At 53.3% G+C, this 22,461-nt stretch overlaps 9 protein-coding genes across 9 annotated transcripts; 3 read left to right on the plus strand and 6 right to left on the minus strand.

Annotated features, from left to right (window-relative positions):
- Positions 1 to 283: 283 nt before the first annotated feature.
- On the minus strand, positions 284 to 4,941 carry KRP23_7830 (Protein broad-minded; the record flags this gene model as incomplete). The annotated part of the gene is made up of 12 exons (XM_067893194.1): positions 284 to 493; positions 579 to 722; positions 795 to 1,744; positions 2,720 to 2,732; positions 2,799 to 2,909; positions 2,981 to 3,061; positions 3,139 to 3,327; positions 3,393 to 3,514; positions 3,674 to 4,052; positions 4,115 to 4,208; positions 4,286 to 4,785; positions 4,843 to 4,941. The coding sequence occupies 12 exons, from the start codon at positions 4,939 to 4,941 to the stop codon at positions 284 to 286; spliced, it is 2,892 nt and encodes a 963-aa protein (XP_067745000.1).
- An 81-nt stretch (positions 4,942 to 5,022) lies between these two features.
- Positions 5,023 to 6,237, plus strand: KRP23_7831 (Metallophosphoesterase 1; the record flags this gene model as incomplete). The annotated part of the gene is made up of 3 exons (XM_067893195.1): positions 5,023 to 5,406; positions 5,465 to 5,646; positions 5,706 to 6,237. The coding sequence occupies 3 exons, from the start codon at positions 5,023 to 5,025 to the stop codon at positions 6,235 to 6,237; spliced, it is 1,098 nt and encodes a 365-aa protein (XP_067745001.1).
- Positions 6,238 to 8,645: 2,408 nt separating this feature from the next.
- On the plus strand, positions 8,646 to 10,248 carry KRP23_7832 (uncharacterized protein; the record flags this gene model as incomplete). Its single annotated transcript, XM_067893196.1, has 2 exons — positions 8,646 to 9,949; positions 10,020 to 10,248. The coding sequence occupies 2 exons, from the start codon at positions 8,646 to 8,648 to the stop codon at positions 10,246 to 10,248; spliced, it is 1,533 nt and encodes a 510-aa protein (XP_067745002.1).
- Positions 10,249 to 10,408: 160 nt separating this feature from the next.
- Positions 10,409 to 11,828, minus strand: KRP23_7833 (uncharacterized protein; the record flags this gene model as incomplete). The annotated part of the gene is made up of 2 exons (XM_067893197.1): positions 10,409 to 10,622; positions 10,699 to 11,828. 2 exons carry the CDS (start codon positions 11,826 to 11,828, stop codon positions 10,409 to 10,411), a joined length of 1,344 nt encoding a protein of 447 aa, XP_067745003.1.
- A 349-nt stretch (positions 11,829 to 12,177) lies between these two features.
- On the minus strand, positions 12,178 to 14,000 carry KRP23_7834 (uncharacterized protein; the record flags this gene model as incomplete). Its single annotated transcript, XM_067893198.1, has 4 exons — positions 12,178 to 12,376; positions 12,459 to 13,264; positions 13,345 to 13,820; positions 13,880 to 14,000. The coding sequence occupies 4 exons, from the start codon at positions 13,998 to 14,000 to the stop codon at positions 12,178 to 12,180; spliced, it is 1,602 nt and encodes a 533-aa protein (XP_067745004.1).
- A 204-nt stretch (positions 14,001 to 14,204) lies between these two features.
- KRP23_7835 (uncharacterized protein) lies at positions 14,205 to 15,806 on the minus strand (the record flags this gene model as incomplete). Its single annotated transcript, XM_067893200.1, has 4 exons — positions 14,205 to 14,400; positions 14,460 to 15,265; positions 15,336 to 15,676; positions 15,740 to 15,806. 4 exons carry the CDS (start codon positions 15,804 to 15,806, stop codon positions 14,205 to 14,207), a joined length of 1,410 nt encoding a protein of 469 aa, XP_067745005.1.
- Positions 15,807 to 16,035: 229 nt separating this feature from the next.
- On the minus strand, positions 16,036 to 17,687 carry KRP23_7836 (uncharacterized protein; the record flags this gene model as incomplete). Its single annotated transcript, XM_067893201.1, has 4 exons — positions 16,036 to 16,249; positions 16,318 to 17,114; positions 17,176 to 17,588; positions 17,663 to 17,687. The coding sequence occupies 4 exons, from the start codon at positions 17,685 to 17,687 to the stop codon at positions 16,036 to 16,038; spliced, it is 1,449 nt and encodes a 482-aa protein (XP_067745006.1).
- A 756-nt stretch (positions 17,688 to 18,443) lies between these two features.
- On the plus strand, positions 18,444 to 19,031 carry KRP23_7837 (Centromere protein S; the record flags this gene model as incomplete). Its single annotated transcript, XM_067893202.1, has 4 exons — positions 18,444 to 18,531; positions 18,595 to 18,693; positions 18,765 to 18,862; positions 18,930 to 19,031. The coding sequence occupies 4 exons, from the start codon at positions 18,444 to 18,446 to the stop codon at positions 19,029 to 19,031; spliced, it is 387 nt and encodes a 128-aa protein (XP_067745007.1).
- A 79-nt stretch (positions 19,032 to 19,110) lies between these two features.
- KRP23_7838 (uncharacterized protein) lies at positions 19,111 to 22,292 on the minus strand (the record flags this gene model as incomplete). The annotated part of the gene is made up of 5 exons (XM_067893203.1): positions 19,111 to 19,545; positions 19,632 to 20,049; positions 20,129 to 20,490; positions 20,583 to 20,758; positions 20,834 to 22,292. The coding sequence occupies 5 exons, from the start codon at positions 22,290 to 22,292 to the stop codon at positions 19,111 to 19,113; spliced, it is 2,850 nt and encodes a 949-aa protein (XP_067745008.1).
- Between the last annotated feature and the right edge of the window lie 169 nt (positions 22,293 to 22,461).

The following is a 22,461-nucleotide window of genomic DNA, read 5'->3' on the forward strand; positions in this document are numbered from 1 at the left end:
TTGGAGGGTTTGCTTTGTTTGCGCGAACATCTCGCAATGCGAATAGCATTTTCGTTTGACTGTTGACAAGTAGTATGAAGAGAAGCTCTCAATTTCGGTCACAGACGACTATTTTCAGGCTGGGGAAAGGTCAGCATTGAAATCAGCCACTAGGGGGAGAAGGTTTCATCATTCATGGCAGCTCATCGATGATACTACTTCTACCACTTGGCGGTTTACCGCTAGAATCGTCAAGGCGAAGCATGACAAAATGTGCGCAACTCCAGATGTTGTATATTAGATTTTATTCTGACGCAAACAAGAGAGCCTCTACGTCCTGGTGATACTCGCTTCGAAGGCGAAGAAGAAATGTTCGCCACGGGCTAAAGTGAAAACCTCGAATGGGCTCACGGATGAGTGTGAGGAATGGGGCACGACTTCGAGAGCTGTGACGTGCCGTCAGTTCCCGCATCGTGGGCTCTAAATGCTTCAAAATCGCAACGATGATGTAAACCTGCAAGCAAAAACAGATTGTTCACACTTTCGTCAGAAAATCAAAGCCGATCTAGTCGTCTCCTAGTATCAAAGCGTAGGCTTACCTGAAACTCAGCCCCATAGAGGATGCTGAAATATGTGTAGATTACTATATTTTCCCAGTCAAAGTAATTCCAGAAGTTTTGACTATGCCAACGCACCACAAGACTCAGCAACGAGCAGTGGCACTGATCGATGGCTTCCAAAACCTGTGGGCGGAGTAAACACAGATAATTAATCAAAGCGAAGTACTCGTATCTTACCGACAAGTGCTAGCTTACCTGAGGAAATTCGCGCTCAATTATGATCTCCACCCCCGCTGCGATCGCCGTGGCCGGTAAGGCCATAATATTGCCATCGACTCCGTTATATTTCTGAAGGACACTTTTTGGCCAAAGAAATCCTGCAGAAGTACTCTTGCTACAGTGCAATAAGAACCGCAAGATGTCGGCTTCGTCGTACGTTGGATGAAGCATCATTAAGATGGTGACTGGAAAACAGTCCATGGCAACCTTGCCAAACTTTTTGACGATGCAGTGGAGGAGCGTGGGCGACGCGTCGAGGGTCAGGCCATCCGCATAGTTCTTGTACAATCGGTTCATCAACTTTCTCTCTGAGTCCGATGGAAAAAACGTATCGCCACCTTGGGTAGTAGCAGAGTTAGCATCAACGTCATCAATGTTAGAGCTTCCAAGGGGCTCTAAACGACTGCGCCTGCTCATAACGAGATCGTGTATGAGGTCCGCAAAGATCTTGTTGAATACGCCGGCTGGTTTGCAGGTCATGAAGGGTGAATTGGTCGTAACTTCTGCCTCCAGATCATTAATCAGTTCCCACGAAGCTTGCGAGATCAGCACGAAGTCCATTGGCACAGATAAACCAGACGCGACACCATCTTTGATTGCTCGAAGTATCTTTTTCTGCAGCGTGAAGGAAAACCCAGAGATATTCGTTTGCTTTGGCCTATTCAATCGAGCATTCTCGTGAATGCTGTTGGTCTGCCGTAAGTACGCGTCAAATTCGAACAGCTCACATCGAGAAAGTTTTTCGCAAGAGCCTCCAATAAATTCGTATTCGTAACAAAGTTGTTTCTCAAGCAAGGAGCACGGCCCCAGGTATTTGATACTATCAGGCAGCACGTCGCGTTGGGGTTGACGTTTGCCATCAAAGTCCAGTAACTTGAGTTCTGAAAACAGACCGCTACACTCGAGCATTGCTGGCACACTTGATACTAGCGAAAGAGCCATCAGAAACGCCAAACAGCAGGTGTCTTCTGCATGACACGAACGCATACAAGCTCCCAGCTTGTGGGTGGCGAGTGTGTCTGCAATGAATTGAAGCAGCGGACTGTGCTCCAATGAAAGCAGGGAAGAAGATGCGAACTGCGTGCTCAAGCAGCACAGTAAGAACTGTACTCGGCACATTAGAGCGTTTAACTCCGTAGGGCATTCTTCATATGGGCTGTTTAGGGCAACCGAAAAGTCGATGGTCTCTTGAAGTTTGGCAATAGCTTTGGGTGCGATTGTTTGCACGCCATCCAGTTTAAGAAATGCCTTCGAAAACATCGGGAAAGATAGACAGCTCACCAATTCACGAAATTTGGTCATTGACAACTCTTTCCACTGTTTGTGCACATTGTCCATATAAGGAGTTACAAGCGGCGTATTGTTCACGTGATGTACCCCAGCCACCGAGTGACACAACGGATCGCTCGCTCGACCATACAGACGAAACGATTCACGGTCCGCATCTTGTGTTGGAAAATATTGTGAGAGTTCATCGACAACTCCAGTTTCGTTCGCCATCTTGAACACATGTGGAAGGAATGTTATACTCGCAATCAATTCATAAAGCTCGCTTTGAAAACTCCAGTGAGGATTTTCTTCACGAGATGTCAAGACTTTGAGATGCCACAACTGTAAAATGCGTTTACATAGCCCCACTAGAGATCTGATCGTTTCCAAATTCAGAGATAAAATCTCAGCTTTTAGCACGGCTTCGCTTGACAGCATTGTGTACAAAAGTATCTGCCCTGAAAATTGGGCCATTGATCTGGTAAGTACCCCGCTTAAAATTCTTTTAGAGACGCTGTCAATCACCAGCTGACATACTTCAGCGGCGCCCCTCGATTGCCTGAATGGAAACCATGGGTTCCTTTCTTCAAGTTCGGTCGAGATACAAGGTCTTGGCGAAGAGTCAACAAAACCATTATTGCCGATCTACGAGGAAAGCAACTCAGTATCAGCTTCAACAACGCATAAGGATAGTTCACAGTGGTGTCGTACCTGAATGAAACCCTTGACGATTTCATCGATATGTGAAACATGAAGATATACCGCAACACTTTTGGAAATAATGCTTGACCAATGTTCGTCGTTCGGTGTAGTGGCAATTATCTACAGCAAATAAGTCACTGGATATTAGAATAACACAATGCTAGCGTACACCTTTTTATAAAATGGAATACCGATGCAATTGAAAGGACAAGTGCGTCAACAATCCCAGCACCGATGCGCTCGTACTCAGCTTCCAGATCATCAGCTTGTTCCTGTCGGACAATATAGCGGCACGGGTTGCAAATTATTCATGCGATCGACACATCAAGGAAAAAAAGTATGTCCTCACCTCTTCTGATGCCAATCCTTCCACTACGTGATACGATGAATCATTGTCAGCGGAAATGACTTCTAGGATAGGCCTCTCCCAGGTTGTCCGCCGCTGTTTGATGTACGCGTGGGCAGGTAAGCGTTGCCACCGGCTCACCAAGTCTCGTCCTTCTCGGTACTCGCAAGTATATGACAAGACAATCAAGGTCTGATCATAGCCGAAAGAAACATTAGATGCGAGTAGCCGCTCATACAAAATGCAGGTCGACTTACGCTTTGAATAAAACGTTTCTCGATGCTCTCGATAGATGGATGTGTTGATCTTATCAGTGCCAAAGGCCGAAGTCGAGATAAAGACTGGAGAAGATCAGCGACAAATCCTGATTCATGGATTGCTACGAAAAGCTGGCGGGAATTAGGAGTATTCAGCAGCCAGAGTTTATACCATCGCATTGGATGATCATCGACTACGGACATCATCATGAATGGATTGGCGTGCTTTGCTTCGACTTCAGTTTCTGAGTTTGAGTATATGGTGAGAAGCCGAAGCGTACAAACCAGCAGTTGAGCGAGTGCCTCAGCGGAAAAGTACGCCCAATGCTGCGTGACCCGGTAAACGAGTGCGTAGAATACTCGAAAGCAATCCAGAACAGCAATAGTATGAGCATCGCAGTTCTCGCAGATACTCTGACGAGGGAGGAGAAGCTCGCCGGTCGCCAAGTGATACCCCATAAAGTCCAGAATTGCCCAATACAGTTCGAGAAATTGCGCGGCATCTTCAACTTGGTTCATCAAGTCGTAGACAACCCTTTTGGCTCGCCCAGCAGTATCACCCTTTTCTCCACAGATACCAATATCGAGGAATAATCCAACAACTGCGGAGCATGCAGCAGGGAAAGCTGGTCCCGAATGGATGATCTCCACTATAGGCATCTACACAAAGCCACACGGTGAGCTGCCAGTACAGACGTACTTGACAATCAGAGACTTCCTACCTGCATCAGCTCGTCCAAGCCAGCTGCACGTTCCAGCGCATCAATACTCTGCATCCGCATGATAGTAGCCGGAAAGTCGTCCATGCATGGGAAGCTGTGCATCCAATTCCAATCGCCACAACAACCAATTAGTCTCTCCCCCCCTTCCCTTTGTCTTTAGTTCATACCCACCTCACTGCCGACCTCGACATGTCGTTCAAGTCATCATCAAAAGTGATCATCTCGAACGAGCAGCTCTCGAACTCCTCCACACCTTCAGCGTCTCGTTCTTCGTCATCTTTCAGTAGCTTCTCCTTCACAGCCACCACACTCTGCAGCTTGTCCCAAAACCTGGCCACAAAGTGCTTGCCCTCCTCCCCAAAGCTTCCCCGTTCTGGAGTCAACAGCTGCGTCAACCTGATCGCCTCGTTCTCCACGTCACTCTGCAACTGCTTCAGAGCCTCCTGCAGCTCGCTGCCTATCTCCACTTGAGCCTTGACACGTGCCACAACTTGGGCAGGATCCTGCTGCCCCCCAGCAGTTGCATTGTCCACAGCGTCTCGCACGCAGCCACCCACCCGCACCTTCAATACATTCTGGATGTATTCCACTACTTGCAGCTGCCAGAAGGACGGCTCCTGACTCTGCAACGCCAATATTGTCTCCCGGAAGTGCTCCACCAACCCCCCAAGCTGCCATAGACCGCATCAGAGAAATATACACAGCATCAAAGAGCGTGCATAACGTACCGGTGCATCTTCCAGTAGCGGGTACAGCGTGCGGTCCACGAGCGAGTGCTGGTGCAGCAGCAGCTCCTCCAGCGCACCGGTCGCTTCGAGCTCATCCATCTTTTTGCCACAAATGACGCTTAAAGATCTGGCCACAATTAATCTTATTTATGGTAATTGACAAAAACGTAATTGTGGATAATGGTGCAGCGATGGGAGCTCGCGCTGGTCGCGGCGGTCGTGCTTCTGTGCCAGGCGGGGGTGTTCTACCTACAGGCGTGGCGCTGCGAGCGTCAATTCCAGCAGAATGCAATGGACCCACAGGCTCTCACTGTGCTGGTTGTGACGGACGTGCATCTGCTGGGCAAGCGGCGGCGCTCGTGGCTCGAGCGGCTTTGGGTGGACTGGCAGGTGCGCGCGTCCGCTAGAGCGGCCGTGGACGTGCACAGTCCCGATATAGCGCTGGTGTTGGGCGATCAGTTCGACGAGGGAAGTCGCTGGACGCCGGACGCGGACTGGGACGAGTACGCAGAGCGGTTCTTCCGAGCTTTCGCCAGTTTTCTCCCGTTGAAGACGCTGTACCTGGTGCGGCTTTGAGATGTTGAAAGAAGAGGGAAAACAGGTACTGATGGAGTTTATTCAGGTTGGCAATCATGATACGTCCTTCGGACGGGACATGCGGATCGAGGACTTGAAGCGCTACCAAGTCTCGTTCGGGGCGGCCAACCGCATTGACGAAATTGACGGGCACATGTTTGTGAGTCTCAACACGATGGCGCTGGACTCGGACGTGGCGAGCAACGAGGTGCGGACAGAGGCGATAAGGTACGCGTTGTTGATCGTCTGTTGAGCAGTGCAACGTACTGACCGCGATGGTGCTGCAGCTTTCTGGAGAGCGTCAACTTCAACAACCTTCGCGCGCGCACGAGCGGGAGCGTTGTTTTACTTACACATCTGCCGCTCTTCCGCGTGGACGACCTTCAGTGCGGCGATGAGCGGCTTCAAGAGGCGGGTCATGTGACGTACGAGGCCCCGGGCTTCAAGTACGAGGAGCACCACCACGTGCTGTCGCGCGAGCTGTCCGTAGAGCTGCTTGAGAAGGTGCAACCGGGTTTGGTGCTGTCGGGCCACACACATACGTGGTGCGCATACCAGCACCCGGGCGTCGAAGCCATGGAGTATACGGTCCCAGCGTTCTCGTGGGGGCAGCGTCCTGACCCGAGCTACGCGCTGCTGCGGCTGCCTCGTGCTGGGAGCGCTGAAGCGGAGCGGCCGACGGTGACGGCGTGTCGCCTACCGCGGGAGTCGCTCATCTTCGCGACGTATGCAGTGACAGCTATCACCGTCGTGCTGGCCCACATCGTCCGGTTCGTGCTTGCCACACGAGCGCATAAGGTGAAGGCGAAGGGGGCTTGATCAGATACCGATGGATTGCTGTAGAAAGTGTGATACTGTAGTAGAGTGCCAATTAGTAACCGTTAGTACTCATTCTAAAGCTAAGAATATTCTTCTTGGTCAGCTACTTAGTAGTACTATCAGGCTTAGTCGTCTGGAATTTGAAATATGAGTACTAACGTCACTACTAATTTTGGAAAATCCTCAACACCTACGAAAGGGCACGATCTTGGATATTCTCCAGCGTTCTCTTTCCCTGGACTAAAACAGAGGCTAAGAACTACCTTGGGGCCCCGGACTCGTCTTTCAGCCGTGTCCATCACGAACAAAATCAAGGAGAAGACGAAAAGTCTCACGCAAAAGAACACCGAATGTTCTATAGGTCACTGTTTTCGCACTGCACACAGGACGCATTAGCGGCTTCTCTCAGCTCGTCAAGCCAATAGAGTGTGTCAGCGTAAGTCAGCGCCTGGCAGTGAATAAGAGGTCGTGTGCTGTGTGACAATTTCGCACAAGAATGCCGTGGACCCAGCGAGTTGGTGAAAGAGTTGCACCAAACAGGGGAAAGTGGCGTATGGAACATTGATCAACTGTATTAGTACCTTCGTTGCGTAGTGTTGTCACTTATCTTATTTTGGCTAACAACATCTATGATCTTGACCTTGTCGTCAGTCATCTATGCTTTGTTTTGGTGAGTAAAAGCTAATGCTAGCAAGAATTTGGATGGGTTGAAGCTCGTCGAGCTGCGTTCCAAGAACGCGCGATCTACGGGGTATTTCCACTGCAAATTCGTACCGACGAAGAACGAGCGCGATGCCAGCTACATGTAGTATTGCAGCAGAAATCCGGTTAAGCGGGATTGAGTAGTCTCAGTAGCCATATTAGTAGTCATATTAGTATTAGTACTAACGAAGAATTCGCAGCATAGTAGAATTAAGAATAATTCTACAAAAAGATCAAGATTATAAATAGTATTAATACTAAATCCAAGAAAGTCCCACTACTATCAAACCCTGTTGCTGTAGAATCAAGCTTGACTCGCCTAAAGTCTTAGTTCACTGTGCAATTTGCCTACAAACGACCAAGCCAACCTTTTCACGCTACCATCCTTTCGTGGCCTCGAAGCGCTTCACGCCGAAGCAAAGTGATACCTTCTACTTCAAGCCTCACCTCACCGATGACGGCGACCCGACTGTCCTTCAGGTCTGCAAGGCCTGAGTTAAGACGTGGAAACTACGCCCACATCTGCGCAAGGCAAGCAACCAGTTACGAGAAGTTGTAGGGTTTCCTCAAAATGTTTGAGTTAAACGTGCTGGAGAGGCATCTTCTGGAACGACACGGTCTGCTCTTCCGTATGGGCGCGGCGTTTAACAATCTGGCACTTGCGTTCCAGTTGTTTTCACGCCCCGGGACTCGTTTGCGCCGCACATTGCTGGGCCAAAGTGATCGCCATCGTCCTTAACACGTTGAAGTTGTCGGTGGCGTGCCCTGATCGGGAGCCCATAACAAACTGCATCTGCGGCGAAGTTGGCATCAAGCTTGCGGTACACTCCTCCTTACCCAAGGCCCAAGGCAAGTCTGAGCTTTGCCACGTGGTTCAGAAATCCGCTCTGCTGTGTTGACCGACGTGGTGCTCGCGTGCTATCAATGACAGCCTGTCATTTGCGGTCAAGGCAACTGCAACGTGTACCCGTCTCCGTTGTCGTCGCTGATGATGGAATCTCACCGATTACATCGTGCTGATAAACACGTGCTGCTTGCCCGTCGGAATTTCCCACCTTATAACTCGCTCGCCCAAGCAAGCGAGTCCGGCGCCACCTTCGCCGAGCGCAAAGTTGCAGCTTGAGCAGGGCATAGGCAGGCATTGCGAGTCTTGCAAGACCTCTTGAGCTGCAAGCCCCCACATTGGCGAGACGATCCGTGCATGTCGAGTCCGGATACTAAAACTTCAACGTGTCAAACGGCGGCTATGTTCGATGAGCTGACAGGTCTCTTTCATCAGTCTGCGCCGATTACGCGCACGAATATGCCGATTGCTCCGCGCGACTGGCTCGACGGGTTCCGCTGCTGGTACGGCGGCGGCCCCGTCGATTTGCTCTTCGTGGCAATGCTTGCAGTGATCAGTCGTCGTGAACGAGGCCTTCTAGCATACAAATGAGGGGGAAACTGTGGGCTAGATGTAAGGTCCAATCGTGCAGGAGATGTGTTCGATTTTCTCCGGAGAGTGCCGTGTATAAGAGACCTTACATCTAGCCCACAGTATCCTCCGATTCATATGTGAAATCCTCTCCTTAACTGACAGCCACAGTTTACTACCATCTTTCCACAGTGGGCATAATCCGGCGAGCGCCACTTGCGGCCGTGACAGCGTCAGTGCTGCTCGCAGTCCTCAAGAGCCCAGCCGCAGCTCAGATCGATCTCAGTTCACGATGGAGGCGGCCTTCCACCCGACGCCGACGACGCACCACGCGCTGGACGACGAACTGTACCCGTTCCTGGAGGGGGAGGGCGCTGACTCGCCCGAGCACGAGCTCTTCCTGGGCGTCTACCCGTCCTCCATCGCCGACCTCGACTTCGCCGCCACTGTGCAGGCGCTGCCCATGCCGCAGAGCTCCGCGACCGCGCAGCTGCAGCTCAAGCCTTTCGACGAGACTCTACTGCACCAGCCACTCAACCTGCCGCTGTCCCCGTCCGCCTTCCGCGAGGTCCCGAACGACCTAAAGCCCCGGAAGATCTCAGGGCGGCAACGCCCGCGGCCTCGTGTGGCGTCGGCGCCCAGCTCCACGCGGTCGGACTCGCCCACGTGTTCGCCGCCGTCAAGTGTCAATGGCGGCAGCGACGGAGGAGGCGCCTCCAGCCTTCGGGACTCGGAGGAGATCCTGAACGCGCCCGTGAAGAGCCTCACGGAGGAGGAGAAGAAGCTGCGCCGCCGCGCACAAGTGGCCAAGTCGGCGAGGAAGCACCGCAACCGCCAAAAAGAGGAGCTCGCGAGGTTGCGCGAGCAGGTGCAGATGCTGCAGGAGCAAATGGCCGTCATGACTCACCACCAAGGATCCTGCTCTCCGATGAGCATCAAGCGCGAGCAGGACGTGATCACGCAGCACCGCAAGCGCAAGAAAGTGGACGAAGACCAAGTGGGCAGCGGTGTGCTTACTAACCCGAGTGTTGGCCTTATTGCCATGCCGCCGCAGAAGCCGCACATCCAGCACTGGTACCACCGCCTGCCTGTTGACACCCTCGAGCGGTCAACCATGCTGTCTCGGATCGCTGATAAGAGGATGGCGATTGGTGAGCAGTACATTCGCGGGGAATTCGGCACTGGAACGTCGTATCCTTTGACCGACATCAAGCTGAACTCGAATGGCCCCGATCTGGAGATCAAGCAAGTGCGCGGGCGACTCGTGTCCGGATTCACGCACCACGAGGTGGGGGAAGCTTGCTGGAACTCGTTCTCGAACTTTGTGTTTGACGTCCCCGAGCGCTTCAGCCGTCACGTAACGAGCGAACGACTCATGGAACTGGACTCCAACACGCGCTACGGACGCACGATCGTGCCGTTGCTGCGTGATCACAAGGGCCGCATAGTGTATTTCCACTCGTACTTTTTGGTTCGTCGACACGTTCGTGATGACTATGTGATGATCACGTGGGAAACGATCACGGATGACGATCTGTATCCGCCACCAGCAGATGAGAATCCGGAGACGACGCTACGGAACGATGAAGTGGGCTGGTACGTTTGCTGCTGTTTAGATATTGCCGCTTGATTGCTCTTACTCATCAACATTGTTCTGTTCCCGCAGCATGATTCTGGAGTCGGAGCCTTTGCCAGATCAGGGCGTACGCACCACATTCCGGTCAATCACACACAGCACACCGCCGGTCGGCGTCATGACTCATCCGCGTGGAAAGGTGAACGAGGCATTTCTGACAGTGTTCTGTCGAAACGCGGACATTGTCGAAAACTCGGCTTGGAACTTGTTGATGAAGACCCATCCTGAGCGCATGCCGAAAGCGGAAGTTGTCGTTTGAACTAGACAACCACAGCCGCTGAGTACGACAAACTTCGCTCTGCTGTTGTCTACTCTGAGCATGTCGTGTGTCTTCTCGTCGTAAAGTTTAAGCCCTTAATATATGAAATATTTCTGAAGCGTCGAGTATCGAGCGCGCACACCACCTGCAGGCCGGGGGTCTACACGCTAACCACACCTGCCAGCGTGGCATGCTCGCGAATGCGATTAAACATGGTTTGGCCGCACACTCTGGCCCCCTCCGCCGACATTTGCAAGAAATTCGAGACTCGCGGCAGCGTTGGAGAAAGCGAAAAGGAATGTTTTTTGGTGCAAATTGAGCGGTACACCACGCGTTCCACGCCATCGTGACAGAGCTCGCGACGCACCATCGCACTACATGTACAACACCAACCGTTAGTAAAGCTGCTGTCAAGTACAGTAAGTAGAGGGAGAGCAATTGAAAACGTACGCTCCGACGAGGTCACGCTTGATAACTGTCTCGGGATTGACAGGATGTAGTTCGTCCTCGTCCGCATAATCCCACACCAGCACGCCGTAGGAGTCCGTCATGCGGTAAAACACTAGCGAGCGTGATTCGACGGAAACGTCTGAGCCTTGGTTTTCCGAATTGGCGGTGCTAGTGTAGCACGTGTTCGTCTTCGCGTAGGTGATGTTTCCTTGGGGCTTGTCCAAAACCTCGCCAGTCAGGGATACTGCTGCGTACTCGGGCCAATCTGTGCCACATCCCAGCACCGCACTGCACGCTGATACAAATACGGATTTGAGATCCAAATAATCAAAAGCATACGTCGCGACGGTCGTCAAGATCTGGTGCTGCGGGTTTGAGGTCGTCACGTCACGCGTGGCCATCGAGGGTGATCCAGAATAATCCATTCCCTCTGTCTCACGAAGGAGGATTTGCACCGCCAAGTCCGCTTTTGAGTCCGTGCAGAGTGCCAAGTAGTCACGCAGACGCGAGTACGAAGACCGCCCCAAGCGTGTGTACATGTGCAGAAGACTGCCCATGTTCAGCTCCGCATTGGTGATGGGCGAACCCAGCACAACGCCTTGCACTGTAGCGAAGAAGCGGCGTTGCATCACCAACGCGCGACGTAGTTGCTCGTTCACCTTTTCCGCCTGACGTCGCTTGTGCCGCTGAGCCATCGTATACTCTTCCACGGCTCCGTCCGGTCGCAGTAGTCTGTGTTTGGAACGCAGCGAATGGAGCTGCTCCGCGAGGTCTACCACCTCCTTCTTCAGACCCAGCATCTCGTGTTTCTTGCGGTAGCGGTGTCGTTGGGCGCTGACAGCCACCTGCGCCTTTCGCCTCGCCTTATGGTCTATCGATTCGGCTTGTACCAATGAGTTCGATGGCGGAGCGAACACAGGGGAATCATGCGACACACCCGCGTCGTCGCTGCTGCTGGTTCCGTCCGTGCTCGGCGTAGTCGTCAATTGCCCGTTCATCTCAGCGGCGCTGTCTTCTGCGAGCTTGGGCATTCCGTCCTCCTGGAACAAGAAATCAGATAGCAAGTTGATGTCGAGGTCGGGCTCGACCACGGGGATTGAGGTGGCCGATACGTCTCCGAGGTAGGTCATGGCGTCTTTGGTGCAGGAGGTAGCTTGGAGATTGATATCCATCCCGCTCGAGCTCTTTATCCCAACGTCAACACTTTCGGCCCACGTAATCCTGCCAAAAGTACGATGATGACCCAAGTTGATTTGCTCTCTGCGCGTTCTCCCGCAAAGGGGCCTAGGGATCTCACTGACATTCTCAGCCACCTGATGAAGCTTGTGTATCTGCAATGAGTTCATGCCGCTGGGTCCGCTCATCTGGCAATGACTGCTGTGCAGGGGGCCACGGATGCATAGCGGGCAGATAATAGCGCTCGCGATATAAACGACATGAAATTCATAGGACACGTAACCTTGGTGGCAAACTCTGTTTTCAGTGCGCTGCAGCATTGCTTTTGATGGTTTCGTACACGAGCGAGCCGCAGATTTGTGCACACAGCTGTCGCGACTTCGAAAAGCGCTCCAAGGTCGGAGTCAGTTCCGCCGAGTCTATCAGGTGCACCTTGGTGCAGATATTGCGGCACACGATGCGCTCGACGCCGTCAATGCAGATCTCCGGTCGCACCAACACCCTACGGAGCACAAAACGCAGCAAAGACATTAGTCATTAGCTACTACACCGAACAGGGAAACCTCACAGCAAAATGCACTTACGCCCCGATGGTGCAGCGCATGGCCGTCGTCTCTGCTTGAAATGGGTTCAGGTCGTCGGCATCCACATAATCCCACAGGAAGATACCGCAATCGTCTGTCATGCGGTAGTACGAGATCTCTCGGCTCTCCACAGACACTCGCTCGCCTGTGGTGTCACTCTCGTAGATGTTGTGGGACATTCCGTATCGAATGTTGAGCTTTGTCGCGGGCAGCTCGACCGCTTTCAGCGAGGAGGTCACAAGCGTATAGTTGGGCCACACTGCCGCGCAGTTCATGATCGCACTGCACGTGGCCTTGAAAGTTTTGCACGCGTTCCTGGTTTCCAGCGCGTACACCGCCACCGTGGTCATCCCGAAGCCATCGTTTCCTAGGTCGATCTGCTGGCAGGAAATATGAGGTGTCGTGAAGGGCTTGACAGCACCCGTTTCCTCCATGATGATCTGCTTGGCCATATCTAGCTTTGCGTCCGTGCATATCTGCTCCAAATTGCGTACACGGGACTGTTGATCCTTCAGCAGACGCGTGGGCGTGTGTAAGAAGTTGCGCATATTCAGCTCAATGCTGCAAGGCATCGTCGCCGAGAACATCGACCTAAGGTTGCGCACAAAGCCACTCTGCATGAAAAGCGCTTGTCGCAGCTGTTCGTTGGTCCACTCCGCCTGTCGTCGCTTGTGTCGCTGTGCGATAGCCTTCTCTTCCCACGCAGCGACGGCGCTGTTCGCTCGTGACTGCTTGTGTGTGGAGCGCAACGTTTCCAACTGCTGCTCCAAAAAGGTAGCCTCAGTCTTCAGCGTCACCATCTCGTACTGGCGTAGACAAAAAGCCAATTGCACAATCTACAGGTTAGTCGAGGAGCAACAACGCCAGATGCTACGTTCCAACGCACTTTCTTCCGGCATCGCAGCCGTCGAGCACTGCTGGCAACTTGTGCTCGCCGTCTCGCCTTGCGGTCGACCATTCGACCTTCCTGCTGCGCTTCTGGCTCAGCTTCGACCATCTCCATCGACGAAGAGGATGAAGTGGAGGACAGCGTCTTCTTCACTCGTTTGGGTCTCCCGATACTCGTCGACCTTCCTCTCACCGCTGGTTCCTCCGTGCTACTGCTCATGTCAGCAGCATCACTGCTCAGACTGTCGGCCGTCGGCGAAGAGTCCCCGGAGTCGTTGCTAACAGGCAGAGTCTCCACTCTCGAGCTGCTCTCGGGCTGCAGCAAGTCCGACAGGAAGTTCACGTCCAAGTCGTCTATCTGGCCGCACCCTGTTCCGTCTCTGCGGTGCGCCACCACTCCATAGGCGTTCAGCACCAGTGGTTCGTCCACCACTGCGCCAGCCTGCAGCTCCATCTCCCCAGGGACCAAGAAATCTGCGCAAAAAGACGATTAGCATGAGCGGAATAGAGCGAAGGGGGCCGCATCTTCGTACCAGTATCGATCGCCCCGAGACCTGAGAAGGCAGGGTATTGGAGACTAGTCGGTGCGCCACTTCGCTCGTCGACGTGCGCTACCAGATCCAGCGGCGTCCGTCGCGCACCGTCGCTATTCATTCTTGCGCAAAAATGAAAATGATGAGATAATCCGCTTCGAAGCCCTTTTCTTCCATGTTACGTGCTGTACACTAAAAACACACCTCGTCTCTCGAATTTACTCGCCGCGCACATGAACGGAATGCAGATGTACCGCTTAGCTTGCGCGGTTTAGCTTTGGAGAACTCCGGTGCAGCAAGTATCGGGCTTTGTCAGTGTTCCTGTTCACACCGCCGTCTCCTGCCAGTCCGTCGCACCTTCCTTAATAGCTTCGTACAGCATCATGTCTTCCAACAGTGCGAACTCAGCCACCTTCAACGGTGGTTTTGGCGCATTGATCAATATCTGCATGTCCGTGCAAATGCTGCGGCAGACTATGCGCTCCACGCCGTCCAAGCAGACTTCCGGACGTAGCACCAATCTGTTCCACGGCGTTAATAAGTTAGTATCCATTAGACTAGAAGATAGCAGCAAACTCACGCTCCAACGGTGTTGCGTTTGATGAACGTGCTGCACTTCAGAGGGTAGAGGTCATCGGCATCGACAAAGTCCCAAACGAGAACGCCACATGAACCGACCATGCGCGAAAAGTAGAGATCCCGTGCCTCGGTGCAAGTTTTGACCTTCGTGGAGTTATGCTGGTACAGGTGCCACGTGATGCCGTAGCGAATGTTGTAAGTCGTCGGAGGCACGTCCACAAATTCCATGGATGATTCTACACGGGAGTGATCTGGCCAAACCCCACACGTAGTCACGATAGCCTTACACGCCACCGCAAAAGCCTTCCTTGCATCCCTTGTGTTGAACGCATACACCGCTGTGCTGGTTTTCCCAACACCTTCAGACCCTAAATCAAGCTCTTGAAACAGGATTTCAGGGGAAGTCGACACATGTATGGTCGACGTCTCGCGCAGAACAACTTGCATAGCCCTGTCCAGTTTTGCGCGAGTCGCAATTGACTCCAAATCACGCAAGTGAAGCTGCTGGTCGTTCCGCAGGCGAGTGTACATGTGAAGAAAATGCCGCATGTTGAGCGCCGTGCTCGGAGGTGCCGACTCGGTGAAAACCGACTTGAGGTTGCTCACGAAGCCGGTGTGGGCCAACAGCGCCTGTTGTAGCTGCTCGTTCATTTCTTCTGCTTGCCGTCGCTTCAGGCGTTGCGCGATGGCCTTCTCTTCCCAGCATGCGACCGAACTATCAGCTCGCAGAGCATTGTGCTTCAAACGCAGTGTTTTCAATTGCTCTTCTAACTGTGAGACCTGCTCTTTTAACGTTACCAGCGCGTTCTAGAGTAACGTTATCATACGAACACGTTAGTAGTTACTGACAAGCACATCACAGTCGAGGGTTGGTTACCTTCTTCCGAGAGCGATAGAGCCGAGCATTCTTCGCACTGAGCATTCTACGTCTCTCCTCTCGGTCGTCCATTTGAGCATCGCCTTCTTCAGACTCCGGAGACGACGCCTCCCTCTGCTTGCGCTCCCTACTCCACCCTTCAGGAGACTGGGCACTGTCGCTGCTCTCCGTACTGTGACTAGACGAAGACGGCGACGGCACAGAATTTATCACGGGGGCGGCATTCGGGGCGATTATGTCTTGGGAAAGGAGATCAGCCAAGAAGGTCAAGTCTGCGGCGTCCATCCGACCGCTGGGCTTTTGTCCATTGACTGCGTTGTCGTCTGCAAGAAACGCGAGAGCTGGTGGACAAACGCCAACAAATTAGCGACTAGAGGGACTCGGCGAAAGCGCCCATCATGTACCGGAATCAAATGCGGCGTCCGTGGAGTTGTCAGGGGCGTCTAGCGGTAGGCAGTTGTTCGCCTTCATTTCGAGAAGATGCAGCTGGTGTGCTGTATGTGTCAATACGGTAACACTTTGAGGTGGTTAGGGATACTAAGTGGTGGGTATAATGAGTAACCAAGTTCGGCCTTGCAGACAGTAATTCTTCAGCAACCGCTCGATCATTCGGTGCGTAAGTTCATTTACCTCCTTCCTCGCGCCAACTACGCAGTACATGCTAAATATTCAACAACAGCTTCCGCTCGACGCTATCCTTTTACGCCGACACTGGTCGGGCGTCCGGGCAGTGGCCGACGATGGTCTGGTACACCATTGAGCCGCAAATTTGCGCTCCCATCTTTTTGGACTCAGAAAATCGGCGAACGTCCGGAGACAGCTTCGGCATGTTCACCGAGTGCACCTTCGTGCAGATGCTACGGCACACCACGCGCTCGATGCCATCCTCGCAGATTTCGGGACGAACTACCACACTGCAAGCACAATCAGTTAGCATCGTCCAGTCCCCACTCAAAACAGGGTCAAACTATCAGGCACGTACGTTCCAATGACGTCACGCTTGACTAGCGTATTCTTGCTCATCGGGTACGAGTCGTCATCGTCGACGTAGTCCCAAAGAAGCACCGCGCATCGATCCATGATCTTGAAGTATGAGAGTCCGCGGCTTTCGACGGCCACTTCATCCTGACCGTCGTCGCTGCGGTAGCGGCAGCCAGAAACGCCGTAGCGAATACTGTCCGATGGTGCGTCAACAATCTTACCGTACGAGTCCAGCTGCGTGTACTTTGGCCACGCGCTGCCGCATCCCAGAATGGCTCCGCACGCGGCAAGGAATATCTGAACCGTGTTCATCGTGTCGAACGCGTACACCGCTACAGTGGACGCTCCAAACTCCGTCGAGTTCGTACTGATCTGCCGCGTACTGATGTGCGGGCGCAAGACCGGAATTCCCTCCGTCTCGCGAAGAACCGTTTGCATCCCCAAGTCCAGCTTCGCGTCCGTGCAAACAGACGCGAGGTCGCGCACACGGGACTGCGAGTCTTTCCGCAAGTGCGTGTACGTGTGCAGGAAGCGGCGCATGTTGAGCTCCATGTTGTTTGGCGAGTCGAGCGAGAACATCGCCTTCAGGTTGCGCACGTAGCCGTTCTGCTGGAAAAGCGCATAGCGCAGTTGAGCGTTTATTTCTTCAGCCTGGCGACGCTTGTGGCGTTGGGCAATAGCCTTCTCTTCCCATTCGGCCACAGCACCGTCGGCACGCATGATTTTGTGCTTGGAGCGCAGGAAATCCAGTTGATAGTTCAGGTAGCTGGTCTCCTTCTTCAAATTGATCATTTCGTTCTACAGCCACAACCAGTCAGCAACAAACCCAACATTCCTAGTGCACAAAATACCAGCTTACTTTCTTGCGGGAGCGATGGCGACGCGCACTAATGGCCACTTGAGCTCGTCGCTTGGCCTTGCGGTCCTCCGTCTTCTTCTGTCCTGGGGTTTCAACAGTATCCTGCACAAGCAACTGCGTCGTAGGCTCAAGGATGTGCGCTGCGTCGTCGTCGCTGCTTTCCATCGTGTCGCTCGTCCCACTAGGAGACGCCATCTCGAGCTCCTTCCCACTGGAAGACGAGAGCGGCGATGTAGGCTCCGGCACTGGCTCGCCCTCGTGCAGCAGCTCCGACAGGAAGCTCAGGTCCATGTCGTCCACCGATGCGCCCAGCATGGCGCCGTTGTCAACGGCTCCATCGTCCAGCAATGTCAGTGTGTCGTCCAGACCGTCCACCGCCACGTGGAGATCCATGTCTGCGTTCAGTAGGAAATCTGTGGTCACACAGTAGTGAAGGGGTAAGTACTTTTGCATAACACCCGGTCCATTTGATCGGAGGGGGGCGCACCTGGTTCAATCGAGGCTTGGCTCATTGTGCTCCTCGCAAGTCGGTTCTCGATGTGGAGGCGATTCGAAAGTGAGTTGGCTCAGCTTCCGCGGTGACTTGGTTTCAGTATTTGCTGTCCTTGCTAGTTGTGGACCACACGGGATTCTGCGAAAGACGAGCGTGTTGATTGCGTACCGTACACCGATGAGACATGTGAGCCAATCAGAGCTGCCCATGGTCCCACCATTAGCGAAATTGAATTGCCGGTCAGATGCCCAGTTACCACGCGTGTCTTGATACCAATGTCGGCTGTGTGCCGAAGGAATCTGCGCTGGTTTGGTCCGCTACACCTTCCAGGCGCTCGCTCGCCTCCATGTGCCCGCAGCCACGCATCCCTCAAGACGGTCTGCATGCTCTTCGTGTGTCAGGCGCCGCAGCTGTGACGGGGGCTGCGGGGACAACAGCAATCGCGCTCCCTCGGTCTGTTGTCCGCTCTTTCGTACTTCGCGCATGTAAGCAAGCTCTATCTGATCGTCATTGCCGGCGTTTCCGGTGCGCTATAATGACCACGGCTTGCGGGGTGGAAATCATAGCACTCGCGCGCAATACATGTATTGCAGCGCAGTAGCAGTCACCACCTCGTGATACTTATCGCTAGTCACCGCGAGCGTTTGCTTCGTTGGTGATGCCAAGCGCAGTCTGGAACTCCATTGCTCACGTGGTTGCCATACCTGGGCATCCGTTGAAGTGATCACTTTCAGCCAATGAAAACGCATTCTGTTTTCCCTTTTTGCTCATAAAGATGAACGCCGGCAGCGGCTTCGAGAGCGAGGAACTGCGCGTGCGCCAGAGCCTCCTGTACACCGTCGGCCGCATCTGCGACGAAGAAGGTCTGGCCCAACGCCATTTCGTTGTGTTCTTTGCCACCCACGCTTACACCTGTGAACTCGCAGCGCAGAAGCAGCGGAACGAGCACCACACGCGCCCCCGACCTGCCATGTCCAAGGAGTCCATGGCACTGCTGGCCGATCTCGTGTACAAGCAGGCAGAAGGTGAATTAACCAGCGAACTGCAGTCTCTTTTGCGCGAAAGATACTGAAGATTTTGTGGTTTCGGCTGGCAGTGATGGCGACGGAGCTGCAGTTCTTCGCGCGGCACGCCAACCGAAAGATCATCAAGACGGAGGACGTCACGCTCTGTGCTCGCAAGCATCCCAATCTGGTGATTATTTGCCTTGCACTGGAATATTGTCGTTCAAATCGAGCTCACTGTTCTGATGTATTGGCAGACGAATCTGCTGCAGAAGTTCCAGCGAGAAAACCTGAACTCTACTTCGACAACATTGGCGGGCTCCAAGAAGCGACGCAGACACGTTATGGACTCGGACTAACGCAATCGATCTACTCTAGAGTGGATGCTGTATTTCTATGATCACTTTTTGTTGTTGTACGCTCTGCTACAAGGCTTTGTCAATGGAAGAAGCCAAGATGGCAGGGGGATGGCGCGGACCGGCCACTTCCTTTCTTTTTGGAGTCACTTTCAAGCTGTCGGTACTCGTTCAGCACCCGCAGAGATGCCGTCTTACGCCGAATGGCCTCTGGACTTAGTACAACGTGTCTTGGGGGATTGATGGTGCTGTTGGCTGCTTGCTGGTACACCTGCTTGAGCAAGTTCAGTTGCTTCGCTTTGGCCTCCAGCTCATCAAGCAGCGGTCCCAAAGCTTGTGACAGTTGTGCAGATGTCGAGCTCTTGGCTGTGCGACCATCGGATCCTGAGGCTTCTGAGGCTCCTCGCCGATTATTAGCCTCCATCTGGGCGACAAGATCTTTATACCGCTTGTTGAGCCCCTTGAACTCCTTTTCGGCTGCCCCAACGGCGGTACCCAAGTCTTCCATGATCTGAGACTAGCAACAGCAAAAGGCAATGGACACTGTCAGCTTCGTGAACTTGGGGATCTGGCATAGTCATGGATAGCAAAGGACTGGCGTACCTGCATTGGGCTCGCGTACGCTTTTGGAGACACCGTCGGTACTTTGATAGCCGGTGGTTTGTGTTTTGTGCTGCGTCGGGGTCCACTTTCCGTTGATGTTGGGGTACAGGAGAATGATTCAGCAGTTGTGGTACCTTCAGATACTGGTAGTGGTTGTTGTCGAGAAACGGGTGATGGCATTGGCTGGGCACTATCATCATCGACTTCAGGGCTATTTGCTTCACCACTCTCCTGTTTTGTACTGTGAACCTTGCCATCCCCCTGCTGATGGCTAGACGTGGGTCCTGGAGGGATTGTCGCTCCGCTAAGAAGTTCCGGCATCACGTACGTTGTATCACACCGCCGAAGCGCATCCTGGATGTTTCCAATGAGTGAAAATGACGGCTGCACAGAGTTGCCCAGCAAGAAAGGGATTTCCCTGAACAGTGCAAGCACAAGGAAAACTCGGTCAGTCTTCAGACTTGAGCATTAACGTGATTCAGGTGCACATGACGTACTTGCCGAGGTTAGCTTCCCGTAGCAGAGTCATGTTGTTGGCGCGTTTCGCCTTTTTCGGCTTCTTTGCCGTCGAGGAAGCTGTTGTTCCTGCTGCTGTCGTCTTCTTTTTCGTTAGAGTTCGCGCTGGAGATGCCGCAGTACCGCTTTGAGCCGCCGTCGAAGTTGCTGCTCTCCGTGCTGCTGCTTGAGTGACTGCAGCTGCGCTTGCACGGCTCGCAGCGGTAGGTCGAAGCAGTGTCGAAGGTCTCAGCTGTTGCTGGAGTTTCTTGTTCTTCTTGGTGACCTGGTTTGCAGCTTCGGTAGCCTCCATGACCTTGGCTACCAGCTTTTCATTTAGCTGCGAGATTGACGCCACAGTTTGCTAGCGTGAAGCAAATGAACAAGGTCGTGACATGAAAAATACCAATCAGTGCACATTAATCGCTCGTTGGGGCAACTACAAGGCGCATGTACCTCGGAATCATTTAACCGCTCCCTGCTCTCCGCGTGGTTGCTGGATTCGCGCTGAAACTGGGCCTCAAGCAGCTCGTTCCGCTCACCGACAGTTTCCTGGTCTTGACGGGCTCGAGTAAGCTCCGTTTGCAACTCGCTCACGATACGCGAATGGTTGATCTCGGACTCCTTCATTTCTACAGACAAAGCAAACAAAGTGAGTTCCTTGCTCTGCATTGCTCGCAGCATTTCATGGCATTGCGATGCAGTACCAGTTTTCAACCGCGTGCGATGGGACTCGGAGATCTGCAGTTGAGACTGAAGGTCGTCCGACCTCTCCGACAACGTCTTCGTGAGTTCGTGAAAGCGCTGTAACTCGACCTGCGCCGTCTTCCTGCGCTCTTCCGATTTCACCAGCTGCAATTTCAGCTCTTCACGGTCACAACGTAAAGCATCGTAAGCTGCACGCGCCGACTCCTTCGTTTGGCCCAGTTCGTACGAGAATTTCTTCTCTGATGAGGCGAGCTCTGCTTCTCGCTTTCGCGCGGTTAGTTTGGTGTCCGAGAGTTGCTGCATCAGAGTCTCCCGTTCCTTTTCAAGCCGACTGATCTTGTCCTGCAGTGCCTTGAGAGCGGATAACACCGCTCGACTTCCTTGACCGCCACCATTCGCAGCGCTGTTTCTCTGAAGTGGAAGAACTAGCCCTGCACCATACTTGCCTGGGCCTCCAAATGGGGGAGGTGGTGTACTGAACAACTTCTTGTTGAAACTAACTCGTTCGCTTCCACTCGCCTCGCAGTTGTCCGACATGGCAAGAGGAGAATTCTGCCCAAGCTTTATGCCACTGCCATTTTCTGTCAAGGATTTGGACTTGCTTCGCATCGGCGCTGCTGACATGTGCGAGCTCGACCGCGGCGGGTGAAACGAAGCGTGCCTGGTTTTCTGATCAGGATATTCCGTCGGACGAGCCTGTTCTGCAGTGGTAAGTGCATTCACTCCCCCAAGAGCTGTCGCGGCAGTCAGATACTCCTGCAAAGCTGTCGCCGACGAAATAGGGGGCTCTTTCTGTAGGAGAGAATTGCTGTCGCTGTCATCATGTCGAGCCAATTTCTTCAGCGTGGCCTTCAACTCTTCCATCTCTTTACCCGGTGTCGTCGGCGAACCGAGGGACTGCATGGAATCATCCAAAGACTTTGGTGCTAAGTGTTTGAACGATCGCTGAGTAACCTTTTTCATCCCTGTCCGAGTCTGCGTTCGCGATGTCGGTCGATACACGGGTGTCGCCACTTCATCTTCAAACCAGGCATCGCTGTCCTCAGCCGACTCTCCACTGTCACCCGAAACGATGCCTCCATCGCTTTCACTATCACTGCCCGAGCTGTCGCCACGGTTGTTCGACTTCACCGGTTGGTTGTTTAATGGGGGCTTTCGTGGACTGCTCGATTTCAGTGGTTTCTGCGTTTGAGCAGAACTGCGGCTAGCTTTTGGTCGCGGGCTCTTCTGTACATAGTGATCCTGTCGTACTCGCCTCCCCTTCCGTTTGCCTTCGTTCAGACGTCTGCCCTCGCTACGCTGCGACCTGTCGTCCCATGCCGAAGCGCGAATCCTCCGCGGCGAAATGAGGATCCGACTGTGCGACGAGATCTCGATCACCTGCTCCTCGCCTTCCGAACTGAAGCTAAACTCGCTGTCAGAACCATCCTCCGAGTCGTAGACGGCGGTGGAATCCATTCCTAACGTACAATGGATCACACTGCTCAATAACGACCACCTGCCAGGGTCAGGCGACGTTTCCATCGAAGCAGAGAAACCGGAAACGGCTGTCATGCGAGCCAAGTCTCTCGACGTGCAATGTTGATCAACTTTTATTAAGCTTATCGCTAGCTACAACACGTCGGGG

Source organism: Phytophthora ramorum, assembly GCF_020800215.1.
Source record: "Phytophthora ramorum isolate Pr-102 chromosome Unknown Phyram_PR-102_s0006, whole genome shotgun sequence".
Taxonomy (NCBI): domain Eukaryota; phylum Oomycota; class Peronosporomycetes; order Peronosporales; family Peronosporaceae; genus Phytophthora; species Phytophthora ramorum.